The sequence below is a fragment of the Microtus ochrogaster genome, linkage group LG7_11, assembly GCF_000317375.1.
Source record: "Microtus ochrogaster isolate Prairie Vole_2 linkage group LG7_11, MicOch1.0, whole genome shotgun sequence".
NCBI lineage: Eukaryota > Metazoa > Chordata > Mammalia > Rodentia > Cricetidae > Microtus > Microtus ochrogaster.
The window spans coordinates 11,354,022-11,373,546 of record NC_022032.1 but is presented as its reverse complement, the minus strand read 5'-3'; the positions used below and the strand labels follow the sequence as shown (position 1 = coordinate 11,373,546).

At 46.1% G+C, this 19,525-nt stretch overlaps 1 protein-coding gene across 2 annotated transcripts in view; it reads right to left on the bottom strand.

Annotated features, from left to right (window-relative positions):
- The window catches only part of Mfhas1 (malignant fibrous histiocytoma amplified sequence 1), an 81,916-nt gene that overhangs the window by 7,404 nt on the left and 54,987 nt on the right, over positions 1 to 19,525 (bottom strand). Inside the window, exons 2-3 of one of the 2 annotated variants that reach the window (XR_001229286.2) lie at positions 7,800 to 7,926; positions 496 to 605 (exon numbers count right to left, since the gene is read on the bottom strand). Coding sequence is in view for 1 of the 2 variants with exons in the window: in XM_005362525.3 (XP_005362582.1) it covers positions 7,800 to 7,926 (127 nt within the window). In the remaining variant the exon portion in view is untranslated. The remainder of the gene's footprint in view (positions 1 to 495; positions 606 to 7,799; positions 7,927 to 19,525) is intronic. The other variant, XM_005362525.3, reaches the window with a different exon arrangement.

Sequence of the window (19,525 nt, the reverse complement as noted above, 5' to 3'; positions counted from 1 at the left end):
AGGAATGAGAGAAATGAGGGAGGGAGAGAAAGGGAGGGAAGGAGAAAGGGAGGAGGAGAGACAGAGGGAGGAAGGGAGATTCAAGATAGTGCAGTGGAACCCCAAAGCTCAAACTTGAGAAAAATAAATATTGTTTTTACAAAGTTACACGAGGTGTTAACCAACTTGCTCTCTTCCTGGTGTTGTTATAGACTGTACAATAAGGAAATTACACACACGTGCGCGCACACACACACACACACACACACACACACACACACTTTTTTCCCCAACATAGATCTAAGATTCCTGACTCATCAAAATATTTTAAGTCAAGCGAAGAATGAAGCATTTTGCTACTTCTCTGTCCCAAGCATGAGTGAGGCTACACACGAGTGTCTTGGACTCTGCCCTACGGATGCTCCTTCATCCCCAACCACCCCATCTTCTCCCTACGTGCTCCAGGTTCTTATGGCCATACCCATTCCAGAGACTCTGTGATTCCCAGAGACTTACCCTTAAAACTTGGTGCTCCTAAAGCCACAGATTGGGTACAGTAAAAATGGTGGCAGAGGGAAAGAAGCACTATCCTTTCCACTTAATTGTCCAAGAAAGTGTGGAGATACCTAAGCAGAGAGGGAGAATTCCAGGATCAATGTGGCTGACGGGAGACTAGAGAATTCAAGAAATACAGTTCCTCCCAGCCAGGAAAGGCAGCCAGGCCATGGGCTTGTCCCTCCTTGCCAAGGACAAAATAAATAAATCAAATCATCAGAGAGCCTCCAGACAGGCAACCTCCACACGTAACTGTAAATACCAGAACCCCCCACCCCCACTTTCTGTTTAAAATTCTGTGGTCAATGAATATGGTCCATTGTGATAAAGCCAAATTCAGATCATTCCATTTCTCCTTAAAATGTTTGCAGATCCATAGTAACTAAACGAGGGAGACTTTAAAATTCTTGCCTAATTATTTGGTGAGCTAAAGGCCACAGTCTTCGCCCGATTGTATATATAAAAGGGTATTTCAGTGGGTCTTAAATATCCTTATGTCATAACAATGTCACTGCAGAATTTCCTGTAATGAAGCAATCACTGCTTTTCAGAATACTTAGAATAGCAAGAAACTGGTATCTACTGGACTCTCGCTGAGATGTGAACTCTACTGTACACAGGCAATCAGTAAGGTTTGTCAGAACAACTGAAGTTTGCAATGCGTATCTCAACTCTGTCCTCTATTGTTAATCCACTCTGGAAAGTGCAAATGCTTAGCTAAACACTTTTAAGCCACAAAGAACATTCTTGTTAATTCCATTAACACACCATCTGCCTAAGTCAGAACTAACTTTCCTTTTTAAATAAAGATTTATTTATTATGCATACAGTTTTGCTGGCATGTATGCCTGCATGCCAGAAGAGGGCGCCAGATCTCATTATCGATGGTTGTGAGCCAACATGTGGTTGCTGGGAATTGAACTCAGGACCTCTACAAGAGCAGTCAGTGCTCTTTACCTCTGAGCCATCTCTCCAGTCCCTTAGAACTAACTTCTTTATTTTCTATGAACTTCCACCTCTTCCCAGGTGATGGAGCACACAGACATGATACCACCACAAGAGAAAGGTCAACTATTAAGAAATAAAAAACAGACATTCATACATCCTGCATGTTCCAGGATCAGCCCACTAAAGGAACCACACAAAAGAACATGTGTGGTATGCCAGTATACTGGGAGGTAAATGGTTTGGGTTTTGTTGGTTTTTTTTGGCTAGCCTGTTGAATTCTTTCTGGTTTTCACAGGAAAATTGGGGTTTGTTTATAACAGAGTACACACAGTTAGTTTGGTTAGTGGAGGAGGACACTGGTCAGAATTTCCTGGGAAAGAAAAAGAGAACAATATTCAGGTGCAGGACACCTGAAAACAAAGAGTGGCTGGGTATCTACCGTTTGCCCAGAAGCTCACACACCCGCAGACTAGAACATTAAGGGTTTCAACCAGAAAAAGAGACTGCAAAGATTCACAAACGAAAGTGCAACAGATTCTGGAATGTTGACTAGCTTGTGCAGGTGACTGCAGAAGTTGGGAGATCACAAAGTATAGGAGTCTTTCTTGTCCAGAAGGTGACAAACGAGGGTAGAGCTGAGATATGCATTTCAAAACTCTCTCTCTGGAACACCTTGTTTTGTTCTGGTTCCCCCCCAATCTCTGGGACCCCTTACAATCATTGGGACCCCTTCCTACAACAGTCCCTAAGCATGGCGGGCAGGAATTTGACATAGAAGTCCCATTTGTATCAGAGCACTCAGCAGACATTTATTCTCTGCATCTTGACCAGATGTGAGTTTCGGCAATAGCTACTACCATCTACCACACCGAAATACTTCTCCGATGAGGTCTGAGAGCCATACCAATCTACAGGTATAGAAGCAAGAATTTAGAGTGCAGCGTGCTACTAGGTCCCTTTACAAAACAGTAGTAGTAGGCTTACCCTTAGGTTCTTGGCTAGATTTATAGTAGCAGGCATGTGTTTCTTCCTGTGGAGTGGGCTTTAAATCTAATCAGAAAAGAGTTGGTTACCTACTAAACAGTCATGCCTCTAGGGCATCCATGAGCCTACTCTGCCGTGCTGGCCGCTCACTGTAGCTCACAGAGTTTATTGGTGGGTAAGACAGTTGATGATGAGCTAACCAGCAGGAAGAAGCTTCCTGAATAGTACCAACTTGATTTTTCCACATCCTGTGATCAAAGGACATGGTATTTTCAGCAGTAGGGTCATAATGTCAAGTTCAGGTGAGTAACCAAGAGACAATGGCAATACCCTGCACTGTTCTGGGGTATCACCATGACACTTTAGCCAACAACTCCATGGAGGTATCCTTCATCTGGCACTGGGCTTTTTCTTTGGCATCCTATGGCTTCTAGGAAGAACATTATCCCCTGTGTAGGGTAATTCCAAATAAATTCTCAATCCTCCACCCATTAAGGTGAGAAGTTACTGACAGCTGATGGCTTCTGGGGGAGAGTCAGTTTTCTGTGAGGCTGTAATCCTAGCAGATGGCCTCCCAACCTATGATTACATGGGCAGCACAGAGTGGACTTAGTGGATTATTTCAAACAAATACGAGGACATGAAGTTGGGAGGAGTTGGTGAATGGATCTGAGCATAAAGTAACTGGGGAAGGAGTGGTGGATCATTAAAATATATGTCCATATGAAATCGTCCAAAGTAAATATTTTTCAAAGTATAAAGCAATCAACCGTCTATTTTCTCTCTACTGTTCCCACCGCAAGTCCACTCAGCCTCCTCCTTCCATGCCATCTTGAGACTGCATCCTCAGATGAAACCAACGGCAGATTGAGAACACTGGTGCGCGGAGCCAGTGTATCCGTACTGGCCATACGCTTTCCTTCGCCATTGGTCTCTACATTATCTGATGGAACAATTACAGCACTTCTAGTGTGTCAACGTCATCTAGGGGCGATATAAAGTATACAGGAGGGTATGCAGAAAGTACATACAAGTTTTACATCATTTTATTTAATTAATAAGGTATTTTTTTTCCAAGACAGGGTCTTACCATGTAGCTCAGGCTGGTCTAGAACTCACCATCCTCCCGAGTGTCAGGACTATAGGCAAGCACCACAGGCCAAGCTTGTGCCATTTTATACAAAGACTTGAGAACCTTCTGATTCTGGTGTCTAAGAGAGGTGGGGCTTTGTTACAATCCCCAAGTGATCACCAATTCCTCACACCCATGGGATAGCATGCTTGGGTGTTGAACTGTCAAGAGGCTACAACTAGGAAGTTCTGAAGGAAGCTCCTCACCTCCGTCCAAGCCACTCAACCTCTCCTTCATCACCCAGGAAACAAGGGGCTGGGAGAGATACATGGTGCAAGTCAATTACCACATTCTGTTAGGACTGAGATGTGCCAGTCACAAAGGAATTATGAGAACTTATTTCAGATTTAAGAATTTGCTTAACACCAACACATCAGCTACTAAAACCATTCTGCAAAATGATACTAAAGACACTGGCTACACAAACGAGATGCCACACTAGATCAGACACAAGTTATGGCAGTTAGCATGCCATTCTTAGGGTGACGGGGACGCTTTCAAATAAGACAGTGGTGATGAGGGGAGCAGTCACACCACTTGAAACACACCGAGAATCATCAAGCACTGTGTAAATTAGACATCAACAGAGCTTTCGAACTGTCTGACAAACTCCATGTCGAGGACGGTTATTGTTTGTTTGTGTCTTTGAGCACTTCTGCTATCAGATTCCTGGCCATCCCATGTGACCACAATCATGACTCCATGACTGTAAAGGGATCCTTCACCAATATACTTCCAAAGTGTGGAAATAATTCACATTTGAGCAGATTAGCAAAGTGCCCAAGACGTCTCCAGGTACCTATTTCTCCTCCAGAGCAAGAAGGGCACGGGGAACAATAGCATCGCCTCCATTCCTGAAACCTCTTCTCAATGGAATGCTGGGAGAGGCCTCAATCACCCAAGGCAAGTCACAGCGGTAAGCCTCGTGGAGAATGAGCCCTCAAGCAAAGACCTACTATGAGCCCTCAACCCCCAAACCTACTATTTACTCCTTACTATCCACCTCTCTTTCATAGGAGAAAAATGCCTGGACATTTTTGTTGTTTTTTTAATTGTTTGTGTGTGTGTGTGTGTGTGTGTGTGTGTGTACGTGGGTGCGGGTGCAGAGGCTAGAGGAGACCTGGGAGCTGGAGTTACGTGCTGGCATGAGCCATGCCATGTGGGTGCTGGGAATCAATCTTGGCTCCTCTCCAAGAGCAGTTAGCACTCTTAACACAACGACACTGCAGAGTCCTCTCTCTACACACACACCCGGCTTTTGCTGCTGTTTTTAAAAGTTTACACCTGGAAAGTTTCCTAAGAAACAGAAAAGATGGGATTCATAAGGCAGCACTAAATAGCCACCATAGATTCTTTTCTGTTTGTAAACTCTACTCTATCACAGTTTCACATATGGCTGAAGGCAGTCCATTAAATGCCAAGTTTCTGATACCCTAGGAGCAAGGAAATTGGGCAAATAAAGGCTTGGAGAGACTTCCTTCAAAAGCATTAAAAGACCAAAGTCAAGGACAGAGAGCAGGGGTTTATTCTGGTATCCGGGACTGTTCTGGTTAGCACCTGTTGTCCCAACATACTTTCCGGGACTCTTTATCCTTTATTGACAGGAAGAGAATATCACCCTAGCCAAGAGTGGCTGACAACACTGTTGTGTATACCAGGTTCTCCTTTGTGGTTGACTGTGCAAAGGTTCAATGGGGAAAGCGAAGGGCTCTTGGCTGAGAGGCCATCCTTAGAGGGGCAGAGAAACCAAGGAGACAAAGTCCAACAAACATACTTTAGAACCGACCCAGTGACTCCAGTGTCTCTTCAGAGAGGCACACCTGACAACTGTCTCTGGACATTCTGATGTATGTGCCTGCTGAGGACAGTCGGGTCTTGCCCATCTGCCTATATTTTATGGGCTGCTAGAGAGGAAGAGATCACTTATTGTGTGAGCTACTTAACTGCCTGGAGCTGCAAGGGCAGGGCTCAGTCTTGGGTTGATGGTCCTGCTGGGACACCAAGCCTCAGGCTTAGGTCAAAACCACACGACTCAGTGGCTGCCCCTCTGACTGCTATCTGTGGTTTAGGACACACTGTCAGTTATGCTTCTGACATCCCGGTGGGCGTGGCCTAGCCTGCATATTCACTCTTGTTTTGTGCTCACGGCTGGGGTGTGTGGATGCTTTAAACTTTATCCCATAGGCACAGGCTCTTATCCAGAGTCATGAGAATGAGCATTTATCCTGGTCTCCGTACTAAAAAAAATTAGTCTTGCCAAAGATGCAAAACTTTCATAGTTAGGGAATAGCCCTTCACCTGGAGCTGAGAATTATACCACCAAGCCAGCTAATATTTGCTACATCAACAGGTTTTCAGACCCCAGGAGTGTTTCTCTCCAGCAACTAGAGAGGTCTGAATCAATAGGCATTCCGGTGATGCCCAAATCTAAAGCTGGTTGTTCATTTAGATTCAATAAACTGTCAAGGAGAGGCTGATAGCATGGTTTTGTTCCCAGGTTGATAACGGGGTCTTTCTGTGGTAGATTACAAAGCCGCCCATGGGACTGGCCTGATAACTCCGGCTCTGTGCCACCAGGGAGTCTGGCACAAGCCGATATTCAACTGCTGTATCTATCTTGTCTATTAAATAGCAAGGATCCACGTGAAAACAAGAGATTAGTGTCTCTGGTGGCTCAGGCACATTTACATCAATACGAAATATATTGTGTCCTGAACCCTACTGCTTCTATCATACCCCTTTACCCCTGCCCTGGTGTATCTGAAAGGCAAGGAGCAGAAGACACAGACCCAATGAAACGGCAAGGCTGGCGAATGCCTGGGTTGTGATATGTTCAGGGCAGGGGAGATGCACATTAATAGGGCTCCTTGTGTGATTCCACTGTGGTCCCTGAGAAGTACCTCAAAACCCCATCAGGGATGGATGATGCCAGGTGCATTCTAGTTAAAAGAGCACCCTGAAACTAGTATTAGAGAGGAATTTCCCTTAGGTGCTTGGGGTAGTTTCCAGCACAGCCCTATTGGATAGGCTTTGCCTAGTGGGCTGTCCAGTTTGGAGGAAATGGGGGCTTTGCCTTCTACTGCTGATGTATTACAACATCACAGAGACCTGGCTGTACAGGAAGCACATAACAGGAGGAAAGCTGCCCTGCCTGGGTGACACCCCTAACCACAGAGCTCTGGCATATGACCAGACTGCAGGTTCCTGGTGAAGAAAGCCTGGTTTTGTCCTTCTACCTACATTGACCGGATGATAGAGAGGTCACGGTTCTCAAGGGCAAACTTCCGAATGCCTTATAAAACCTTGTCCATCGTGTGCATGTGTAGGGAGGGCAGGCATACTCTATGACCAGCAAACCAGGATGCTGCCCGACTGTGGCCACCGGGCCAATCAGTGACGGGTGCTGTCACCAAGACAGCGAGCTTCAATCCAGGAAGATCTGTGGTTGCTGATTTACCAAGTTCGAGTCATTTCACCTTGGTTTAAGAGCAGCCCCTTTGGTTTCTAGTATGACAGAAACATACTGGTAAAAACCTCGAGCCAACAGGATGTGTCTTCTGTAGACTGTGCAGCACATATCCTGTGTGAATATTTATCTGCACATGAGCATTCCCCGTCAGTCCATCTGGGGGAAAGGTTGTCGCCAGTCCACAGTCTTTGCTTTTCTGGGACTGATTAAAGAATGAGAGACCCCTGCAAAAATCAGATCATTATAGATTTTCTGCAGGCTTTTCTGACTTAATGGCCCCTTGTCGTTCTTTGAAGTGAAAGCCATTTAATTCTGCAATGACAGTTAAGAGCGCTCACTTGGGACAAGAATGAGGCTCACGTGGACCCTAACAGCTTCTCAACAAAGCTCTGCATTAATGCTATTGGGGGGCCATATATTTTTCTGGTTGTACATACCAGAAAATAGACTACAAGCCAATGAAATATATGTACATTTTAAATGAGTAAACTCTGTGGTTTATGAATTATACATCTGAGAAGCTTTTTTTAAAAAAATGTTGACCTCATCAACAAAGTAAAATATCACACAAAAGCAGGAAAAATAAGTTTCTATTTTGCCACTTGAGATGCGCCTGCCCTCTGGATTTTTCAAGGTTTATGCACTCATGGTTGAATTTGGCTTTGGGCTATCACAACTACCGAGCCAGAATCTGCAACAAGGAGCAGGGGCTGGTGGGACTCGGGGACTCACTTGGAACAGGGGCTGATCACAGTCGGTGTAGGTGGGTAAACCAAGGCCACATTCACTCGCTCACTGCCATTCTTGGGACAGATGATCTCTGCCACCCCTTCTGGCCTGGGCTGGCTCAGCAACTCCCCTGCAAAGAAGAGAGAGAGAGAGAGAAAAAAAATCATCAGGAAACAGGTCCAAAAGAATGGAACTCGTTTACACAGAGAAACACAGCCCTTTCAAGGTGGGGAAGGGAGGCAGAAGGCCAGTAGTGAGGAAGTAAATGGTCTATAGACAGGGAGACAGAGAACCAGCATGTAGCCAGCATGGCTCGACTGCAGGGTTCTAGTGCCAGCTGCCCAGATGCTCAGCACATCACCATGGAGAGTGCTCTTATACGTGATGAAGGCAGTCACGAGAAGGTGTGACCTCCAGACGAAGGAAGCACCTGCCACGATCACCTTTCTTTTCCAACTGACTCCTGAGATCTTCATGCCAGCCAGGCAGGGCTGCCAGTGAGGGGCTCGTAACTGAGATTTGGGCATATGGGGTTTCGGCAGCGCTAGCAGGCTGGCAGCAAAGTTCTGTGTAAATGATCTGGGCAGGCGGCAGGCTCAAGGTGTTAACACGGGAAACAGCAGAACCACAGTCCCACCTCCCAGACAAGAGGATTTCCTGAGTGCCGAGTCAAAAGCACACGGTATTATCACATGACTAACAGGGCCTGCCTAGTAGAAACATGTGATTAACTTAATGGATTAACTCAATACCTACGAGAAATCAGACACTGGGCACACCTGTATGTCATCTTTCTGCCACGAAATCATTAGCTTTTCAGGAGGAGCAGCAACTTCCACTTCTGAGCTTCCCCCTGGCAGATCCCTCATCCGGGCACCTTGTCCTTCCTCCTCCAATCCTCAGGTCCAGTCCTCCAGGCTTCTCTGCTTAGAATACTCAGTCAACAGTGTCTAGCTCCTGATAGTCCTTATTTTTGCCTGATGGCCCTGCTTAAGCCTAGAAGCAAGTAACTCAAACCAAGGACACAAAGAGGCATGCCAAATTGGGGAAAGATCCTACTGAGATTCATCAGTTTGGATGACCATTTGAAGTTCTAGAGACTCCAGGGTATACGGTGATATACAAGGACAGAAAGCACTTTTGCTTCAGATCCTGTAGTTAAATCGGCAAGGTGGCTCAGTGCGTTATCTACTTGCAGCAAAAGTCTGATGACCTGAGTTCAATCCTCAGAACCCACATGGGAAGTAGAAGGAAAGACCTAACTCTGCAAAGTTGTCCTCGTCTTCATATATTCACATGGCATGCGCAGCCACACACACATACACACACACACACACACGCACACTCAAACACACACATTTCAGCTGAGCTCACAATGATGGAGCACATCCCGTATGGAATCAGAACCCTGGAGTCTATGAACATCATGTAAGTCTGCACCACATCCCACTGAGGGCTCATCTGCATTTTACAAATGAAGAAGCTGCCACCTCACTTAGGGTCTCCTTTGTTGTGATAAAACCCATGACCATAAACAAGTCCAGAGAAAGGGGCTAAGTACAGCTTACAAGTTTCAGATAACAGTTCATTGCTACTGGGAAGTCAGGGTAGGAACTTAAACAGGGAAGAAACCTGGAGGCAGGAGATGAAGCAGAGACCATGGAGAAATGCTGCTTATTGGCTTGTTCAGCTCAGGGCCTCCAGGCCAGAGGTAGGCCTGCCCACAGTGAGCTGGGCCCTCCACATTTATCATCAATCAAGAAAAGGTACCACAGGTTTACCCAAAGGCCAATCTGGTTAGGGGCATTTTCCCCAGTTGAGGTTCTTGTGAGACCAAAGCAGGAAAAATATACCTTGAAGGCTGTTTGCACTTGAGACAGTTAAGAATATGTTTCTGGCCGGGCGATGGTGGCGTACGCCTTTAATCCCAGCACTCGGGAGGCAGAGGCAGGCGGATCTCTGTGAGTTCGAGACCAGCCTGGTCTACAGAGCTAGTTCCAGGACAGGCTCCAAAGCCACAGAGAAACCCTGTCTCGAAAAACACAAAAAAAAAAAAAAAAAAAAAAAAAAGAATACGTTTCTGTTTGTCCTCTGTTTGTTTGAACCATCTGTGCTGGATGCTCTGGATCACATGTGTGTAGGAAGTAAGTGAGCAGGAAATAAATCAGGATGTATGTATGCTTGCCTCTGATTGGTCATAAGCAGGAGGTACATAGGCAGGAAATACGTCAGGATGTATGCTTGCCCCTGATGGGACCAGATGGGAAATGCAATAAATTATAAGTTTTGAAGCTTCTGCAAAATGTGACTCATGGCTATTTTATGGGAACCCAGAGGTGGACCTAGCTAGAGCCCATCCACCTGGCCAGTATTTATTAAAGCCTTCTTGAATTTTGACTCAAAATCGTGGGACTGGAACTTGGAATTAACAGTTCTCTCCTCTGGAATGATTATGGCTTGTGTCAATTCCTCAAATGGACCATTTTTCTGTGGCTTTGCACACTAAGAACGGCCACTAGTCCATTCACCAAATCCCCGCAAATATAAGAAGTAATGCAAATGTCAATCTAGTACCATCGGTTGGTCTTGGGGACACCTATGTGTCAGAATCGTGTGTCCTCCGACACCAGCCAGGTAATGATTAGAAACAAAGATGCCAGCTACAAATGGCAACAGTAAGTGGTGTCAAAGCAATACAAGGGATGGAGTAAGAGCAAGTCAGAGCTCGCTGACACCTGGAAGCCATCCAGTCTAGCATCCGTGGCTAAGCCAGATGTCTGAGTTCTAGTTGCTAAGAGCTGTACATCTGGGCAATCCAGGCAGCCTACAGTGACTCACAGAACCACCAGGGCCTCCAGCACACAGCGCTTTCAGCTGGTCCTGGCCATCCCTCTCCTGGCTCCTCATTGGTATTTTAAATTAGAATCCTAAGATCACCCAGGAACCCGAGTACAGCTAGGGATTCTCGGTTTTCCCCTTGGGAATCCTCTGCTGATTGATTGCCATGCCGCATGGGCCCCAGCTCCATCTGCTCTGGACTGCCTGCATATCCAGATAGCGACTGCAGGTGCCAAGCCCTATCCCCTGCAAGGATCCCTGGCATCAGCCACACACAGCTGTTTTATTGTTGAAGACGCTGTCGTCTTTGGTGAGCACAAGGCCATTTTTTTTTTAAACAAGACAGAACTGGATATAAACTGTAGATTTTTAAGCCTTGGTTACCAACTTCTAAAACACCAGCAGCCTCTCTGCCCTCTTGAAAGAGTCAGGTAGGTGGTTTGGTTTAGGCCACGTCTGGTCGTGTTGTGGGTGTGGTTTATCCCTCAAGGGCTATGTGTCGAAGGTTTGCCCTACATGTTAAGATTCCGAAAAGAGATAGAGACAAGAGGAAAATCTTAAGTTAATCGCCACCATGTGCTTAGAAAATGGAAGGACCCCTTTCCCCATCCCCTGGCTCCTAATGTTTGGTGTGCTCTGTCTTTCCACACAGGCTTCTGCTGTGGTCATCTGCCGTGAGACAAGGCGACCAAAGAGGGCCCTTGCCAGAACCAGTGTCATGGGGTTTGAACTTTCTGCCTCCAAAACCATGAAATAAAGAAATGCATTTCTCTACACAGCTAGCTTGCCTCAGGCGTTCCGTCATAGTAAAGGATAGTGGATGGATACATGTGGAAGACGGTATGTGTAAAAAGTCGGCTTGATGAAAAAAGGTAACATATGAACAGGCAAATAGATCGTCATTTCAAGTACACCCATACCAGCAATAATCTATTGTACAGTGCCAGTATTCTGAGGAGTGATCTACTCTAAGAAAACTTGCCTTAGCAGAAATTCGAAGAATGGTCAGAAATACGTACGTTATTGAGGAAAACAACGGATTTAAACGTCCTTAGGTTGAACACAAGCTAGAGCTTAAGATGTGCACCGTTTGGTGGAGCAACTACCTGATGGGTGTAAGGACTGCAGAAGATAGGGGTCCCCGCCTCAAGGCAGGCTTGTGAGAGCAGGAGCCTGGCACCCAAAGGAAGATAGAGGCACAAATCTGTAGTGGCATTTCAACCATATTCTAATAAATAAAGCTTGCCTGAAGATCTGAGAGTAAAACAGTCCCACTGGTCAGCCTTATGGACCAGACTATGGTAACACACACCTTTAAACCCAGTAGCCACAATGATACAAACCTTTACTCTCAGTAGCCACAATGACATGCATCTTTAATCCCAGTAGCCACACTAGTTGCCATAGAAATCAGGTGGTGCACGCTTTTAATGACGGTGGTGCACGCCTTTAATCCCAGCCCTAGGGGGGAATATAAGACAGGGAAGATAGGTCTCAGATGCAGTCTCCTCCTGAGATTCCGGGAGGCAGGATCGCCATTTCAGACTGAGGTCCAGGTAAGAGCCAGTGGCTGGCTGTTTTACTTTTCGGATCTTCAGGTTGACCCCCAATTTCTAACCCTGAGTTTTCATTTCATTGTGAATCACGAAGCACTCAGTCCTGCTCCTGGGTGGCAAGAGAGTTCACAAGAGATACTAGCATACTGTGGAGGAAAAGAAGTCAAAAGGCCCCAGGCTACAGGCTGGGGGCTCCTCGGAGATCGAAACGTGATCCCTGGATGGCAGGTCTGCTGGTCAGCAGCTGCAGACTTCAAGCTGAGGTCTTGAGTTGGCCCTTGGGTCACTGGACGCATGCCAGTGGAACTGTGGACCCCGAATCTTCTCCTTTCTCCCTGCTTCCTGGCTAGAGATGTGAGTGCTTGCTCTGCCATGATGTGCTGTCCTTGTGCAAACTCACGAGCTGCCCGGCCTTGGGTTTAACTCCAAAATTATAAGCCTGAGCAAAGCTCTACTTCAAAAAGAGCCTACTGCTCTTTTCCACGGTACCCACTCAGGGCGGTGGTTCTCAACCATCCTAATGCTGCGACCCTTTAAGACATGTTGCAGTGACTCCCAAACCATAAAATAATTTTCGTGGCTACTTCATAACTGTAATTTTGATACTACAATGTTGTCATAAATATTGAACTGAAAGCAAACCTGATCTAACCCAGGGAAGAAAAACAACAACAGTGCCCACTGGATCAGTGGACATTAAATGAGCGTGTGCTATGTGCTGGATGTCGTGGGTATGTACTATCTCAGTCCTCACAACACTGTAAGATAGGGAAAGTTATTCTCAATACATAGAAAGGGGAACTAGGCTGACAAGGTGGCTCAGATAGCAAAGGCACTTGCCAAGCTAATGTCCTGAGTTCAAACACTAGAACCTAGAGACTCCCATGTCTTCCTCTGACCTCTACACGCTGAGAGATACACATACAAACACAAACACATACAAACATATATACATAATACACATATACATACTTATACATACATCCATATACATGGGAGTGGAGACAGCTAGTCAGCCAGACACAAAATAAAAACATAATACAAGGGAAGGCTTACAGGGTATATAATGTTCACCAACAATCACAAGAGGAATTAGTGGAATTTGAACCAAGAACTGCCGAATTCAACTCTTAAACACCATATCAGAATGTCCCGTGACAGGGATAATGTGATAATTAAATTAGATAACACATGGAAACCACCAAACACTATATCTGGCATCTGATAAGTTTGAGACAGGATTCTACAGAAGCTTAGTCTTCCAAATCTATAAAGAATTCACATACGCACACGGTCAGCACCAGACGGCCAGCGGTGAGACAATCCGATAGACCTTCAGTTATCACATCCAAAACTTTGCCTCGCCAGAAACTAAAGAAACTCAAATGAAAACATTTGATTTTATTATGCATCTGCCATCCACAGCGAAGTAAGCGAAAACAATAATTCCCAGAGAGGCCAGGCACTATGACAAAGGTAAGTTTACGGAGGACATTATAGCAACAAATTAAGGAGAAATTACATGAGTCTGGTATAATTGCATTTCTAAAACTTTCTTATGGGGCTGGAGAGATGACCCAGCTGTTTGCTAAGAAATCTTCCTGCTCTGTCAGAGGACCAGAGTCTGGATCCCAGCACCCACCCAGGCAGCTCTACAAGGCTGGAACTCCAGATCCAGGGGATCTGACGCATCCCTTTTGATATCTGTAGGTATCATCACACACACACACACACACACACACACACACACACACACACACACGCACGCACGCATACACACTCTGTAACTCCAGATCCAGGGGATCTGACACATCCCTTTTGATATCTATAGGTATCTTCACACACACACACACACACACACGCACGCACACACACACATACACACTCTGTAACTCCAGATCCAGGGGATCTGACACATCCCTTTTGATATCTATAGGTATCTTCACACACACACACACACACACACACACACACACACAGGCACCCCACAAGCATATACTACACACACTTGACAAACAAATAAATACAACCTGCCTTTATTTCTGACAAAAACAACAGGATTGCTCTATTTATAATATGAAGAAGTGTGTTCACACCCTCAAATATCCTACACAAGGGAAATGCTACTGTAAGACACGACAACAAGGGACACCGTATAGAGCAGAAAGGTTATGAGGATAGCGTTTCCGTGTAAACATTGAAGCTTTGTCTAACATGAATTCAGAGTAAATAGGTCCTTGGGGACTAGATGGTCTTAATCGTTCACTTCTTTGACACTTGGCTTTAAGTGATGGTCTTTCCTTTTGCGGGAAGTGCGCACTTGTGGTCATCAGCGAGGATGTGGAAGAGAAGCCTCCTGAGCACATCCTGGTGTCTACTGAGGCCACTATGCAGCCTCCCGTGTGCCTCAAGGCTGTGGAGAACTGCCTCATTACTCAGGCTCAAGATTTGTGCCAGGAGAATGACAGGCGACTCTTAACTGTGTTTCCCTCAGTTAAAGAACAGAACACCACGTCCTACTAGGACATTAAGAAAAAAAAATCAACAGCTGATCATTGAAATGAGCCCCACCCCCACCCCATCAAAGCACTCCACAATTGGGCATATTATGTAAAAACACTAAAAAGTTATCATACCAACAATGTAAGCCATTGTGTTGCAAGTCAAAATGTTTGTTCAGGACAAATAACCGGATCTAGGCTAAAGATGCCAGGTATAAATATCATGCAAAACAAAGAACTTATAAAATTCACACAGATGATATCCGGGGAGAAAACAAACACCCAGACCATAAAAGAAGAGACTGAGTGAAGGAATGAAAAAATAGGAGACAGACTCCACAGAGTCCAGCTCAGTAGAAATAAGCATTATCTGCACACAGGTCTTAATAGCCAAGGTGAGGATCACAAGAGAACATTAAAGACTGAAGAGGAATATTCAGGGGGAAGAAACTTGGCAGTGAGGGTGGCCCTCCAGGAGGCTGAGATGCTGACCTCACTGGACAGTATGTGGTACAGGTCCCCGGACTGTGAATGTTGGCCCTTGCATTAACTGGTCAGAACAGTCCACGTTCAGTTAACCAACTAGCAGGCTGGAATTGACCACTGGTGCCGATAAAATCACAGGTAAGTTGTCTTTGATAGATAGATAGATAGATAGATAGATAGATAGATAGATAGATAGATAGATAGATAGATAGATAGACAGAGATAGATGCAAATGCCAATCAACACACAACAACAGCAACAACAAAACAAAATCATCATCTTCTAAAATGATGACTTGATTTCATCATGAATCCCTAAGCTCTAGCCGACTTTACAAGGGGGAAGAAGTTGTTACCTCTGTTTGATCACCGCTCATGTCTGCTTTGATTCTGAATGGTCCTATCTTCAGTGAGTGTTTATGCTCTGAGTGGTTTTATCTCCAGTGAGTGTTTATGGTCTGATCATCAGGAAGCAACATACTTCCAACTGCTTCCAAACGTGCTCCAAAGTGCTGACAGGTGACAGTTACAGGAGGATCAGCGACCATAATCATAACTCTTGGGTGACTCACACAGCATCCCCACCCCGTCAGTCTTGTTGTGCAATGTCCTCGGGTACAAGTGACAATCTCCACCTTTCAGAGGCCCTCGGTGGCAGGTGTACTATCCAGGCAAACAAGCTCTGCATTCCCTAACATGTGCCTGCTAATTACACAAGGCTGTCTCCCTTTTGAGAGAAAGGAGAAAGGGACCCTAAATATCTCAGGTACATCAATCAAAGAAGAATTCCATTTGGTCCATGGGAGTCCCTGGGGGGTCATCACCCCGGACTCTTCTAGACTAACAAGGGGTGACTTCCACTGCAAAGGGGTCCCTTTACAGACTTTTATCTGGGGCGACAGTGTGAAGGAAGCCAAGGCAAACAGGAAAAGAGTTGGCAGGAGGCAGAATGCAGATCTGTAGGCAGGGCTAGTCTGGGCTCAAGAAACACTTCATTCAGGTGTGAGAGAATGTACTCTACCCTCACACACAGGGCACACGTGACCCTAACTCCTGAGTGAAAACAGAACGGTAGTGCTAACCTTGTGGTCAGGTGAATTTGTGACTAGCTGTGCCACTGTCTACATGACATTTTCTGGATCACCGTACTGTGACAGCGTATCAGGAGTCAAAGCCCCTCCCTAGCTCGGTGGCAGGGATATCAACTACTGACTGTTTGGTGCTAGGTGTTCTCCAAACCACCTGGGCTATAGAAATGACTCTATTAAAAAAAAAGAAGAAAGAGAAAAAAGAAAGAAAGAAAGAAAAATGGGAGAAAGGGGAGAAAGAGAGGGAGGAAGGGAGGGAGGAAGGGAGGGAGGGAGGAAGGGAGGGAGGGAGGAAGGGAGGGAGGGAGGAAGGGAGGGAGGGAGGAAAAAGAAAACCTTTCTTTCATAATTAAAGAAAAAATTTTCTTTTGAGGCACGGCCTTACACCATCACCCAGGCTGAAGGAAAAGCCCTAAGTAGCCAAACCCGGCCTAGATTCACAGTGGTCGTCTTAGCTCAGCCTTTCAAGTGCTAGTGTTGGCATGAGCCATGATGCCTGGCTACAAATCTGTTTTCTATCCTTGACCATAATAAAACATAGCAGGTGAAGTTGAAGACCTAATCTAAGACCACTCCTAATTCTGCCAGCCTTAACTTAAAACCCTTTAGAGAGGTACTAATAATACTATACATATAATTATGAGGATTTGGGGTAAATATTCTAATATTAATGTTCTGTGCAATATTCTGAAAGATCAAAATGGGGGAGCTCTGGCCTTGGATCACAGAGCCATCCCTAAAACACGTGGCAAGACACTCACCCAGGAGAACTGAGGGGCAAAGGTACCAGCAGTGTCTTTCCAAACTCCACCCGAGGTTAGCCCCCTTTCACAGCACAAACTTAGCCCTTTTCATAAAGCCAGCCCCCTTTGCCATTTGTGATCTTTCATTCCCAGTCCTCATGGCTCAGGCTTCCCTGCGCTGTCGACATGAACTTCCCTTTCCTCTGGCACTCGCGCCAAGTGAAGCGCCACATCTGAGCATCCTCAGGCTTCCTAGAGATGAGACCCAGGTGGGGACTTCAGGAAGATTCCACTTGGACGTGTGGGGCTCTGACACTTACAAAACAATATTGCTGGGGCCAGAATGAACATCTCAGGAGGCATTTCGACATGGCTCATTCCAAGCTTATGAATGAGCCGGAGAAAGAAAGGACTCCAGGGAGGCTATGGGAAGCTGTGTCACCCAAGTGGAAGGGCTTTGCTTTGGGTTCAAAAGAGAAACCAGCAAGAAAGTAAAAGGTCATTTTCTGTCCAAATTCTTTTAACAACTATCCTCAGCATCTCCCCCAGTCCCAGACTAGCTCAGACACTATACAAATAGTGAAGGTTGGTAAGGAACAAGACCTTTGCTTTAGATTCCACAAGAGAATTCTATAAAGTAGTGATTCTCTGTGGACCATGACCCTTTGGTGGGGGGGTGGGGGTGGGGGTGGAAATACCTTTTCACAGGGGTCACATATTAGATATCCTACATATCAGATATTTACAATGATTCATAACAGCAGCAAATTCACAGTTATGAAGCAGCAATGAGAATAATTTTATGGTTGAGAAATCACCACAACATGAGGAACTGTATTAAAGGGTCGGAGCATTAGGACGGTTGAGAACCACTGCTCCAGAGGGGCTGAAAGTAAGTCACCTTATGTCCTAGAGAAAGCAGAGCCAGGGGAACTATGAAGCTGAGTGGAAGCAATAAAAGAAGAAATCTTAAACAATCAAGAGCAAACATAAGCGACAAACCCCCTCTACCCGAGAAAGAGAAGAGCTGTTCAAAAAAAAAAAAAAAAAAAAACAAACCTCAGGCGGGTAAATCAACAGGAGACTGACATCAGAGGCCACCTAAGGCTTCTCCAACATGCTTTCCACGGTGTAGAGGGGGCTGCTCATTCATGTATGTATGTAACTATCCACAGCCGGAAGCATGCACACACAGTAGCAATGTACCAAAGCTGACTGACCAAGTTGCTAGCTCCGCCTCTGCTGTCTGCAGAAGCCCTGCCCCTAGGCGTCCTTAGAACATGCAGAGGACACACCACGCTGTCCTCCTTCTTGGCCCCTGAAAGCACCAGACACAGTCTGACCCCGGTTCGCCCTGGGCCAGAGGAGCAGAGAGAGGGCCCTTGCCTTCCCCACCATCCCACTGGATCCCATGCACCTTCCCTCTGAGCATGTGCCTGCCACTTGGCTCATTTTCAGGACTAAGGGTTTATATAAATACAAACCCACCCAAGAAAGGAAAACTATTTCTCCTTTTCCTGCTCTGGCTAAAGTTCCAGCGCACTTGGCTGAGGATTAGACAAACAGTGCAGATCAAAGTGTGCTGAGGGGCTGGGGAGGGGGAAGGGGGAGCAGATCCTACTCCCTCTCCCTCCCCAGCCCTCTCCACCTCACACTCAACAAGATCATAAAAAGCCTGCTCAGCTGGGCTGAAGAGCTTTCGAAGGTGACTCTTCATTTGCATGGCCTGTCACCTACTTCTGGGCAAAGGTTCCAGGCTCTGAGACTTTGATGCAGCCAGCACAGAGGAATCCACACTGGAAGGTTCCCTCTCCAGCATCAGTTTCCAGAGGAAAGTAAAAGGAGGTTTTATGGCTTGCAATCTGAACCGCTGGTCTGTAGGCCTTATCAGCATCCTCTGGTTTTGCAACATGAAGGTGGGGGGAAGACTGGAAGCTCTCCAGAAATGTGCATTCACTTCTCTATCTCCTAACAAGGAAGCAGAAGGATTTCTGCAGCTTCATTCCCCTCTCCCTCCAGAGAGAAACTGAAAGAAGAGAAATGAAAACTGGGGCTGGGAGAGAACGGGTGGGGGTGTTTATTAAGAGGTTGGAAGACAGAAAAACCACAGGCCTGGAGTGAGACACTGTGCTTAGAGGCCAGACGGAGCGCCTTGACCCAGCTCTGCTTCACAACGTTGTACAGGAATGCCACCCACACGTGTGAACAGGCTGAGAAGGGACATATCTCTTTCTAGGTGGTTCACCATGGAGCCCAGGCTGGCCTTGAACTAGTGATCCTCCTGCTTTGGTCTCGTGAGTGCTGGCGTTGTAGGTGTGTGTCCATGGCTCTTTATGTCTCAGGTGTGTCCCAAGCAGCAAACAGAGGCAGTGGGCATCCAAACTGAAGCCCAAACCCACAGGGATCAAACTAAAAGACCGCCATGAAAGCGCCCAGGTCTGGAGAGAGGTATGGAGGCCATCAGAGAGATTAGGATGCCGTCCTGAGAGGCCACCTCTCGGTCAGGACCCCATCAGGT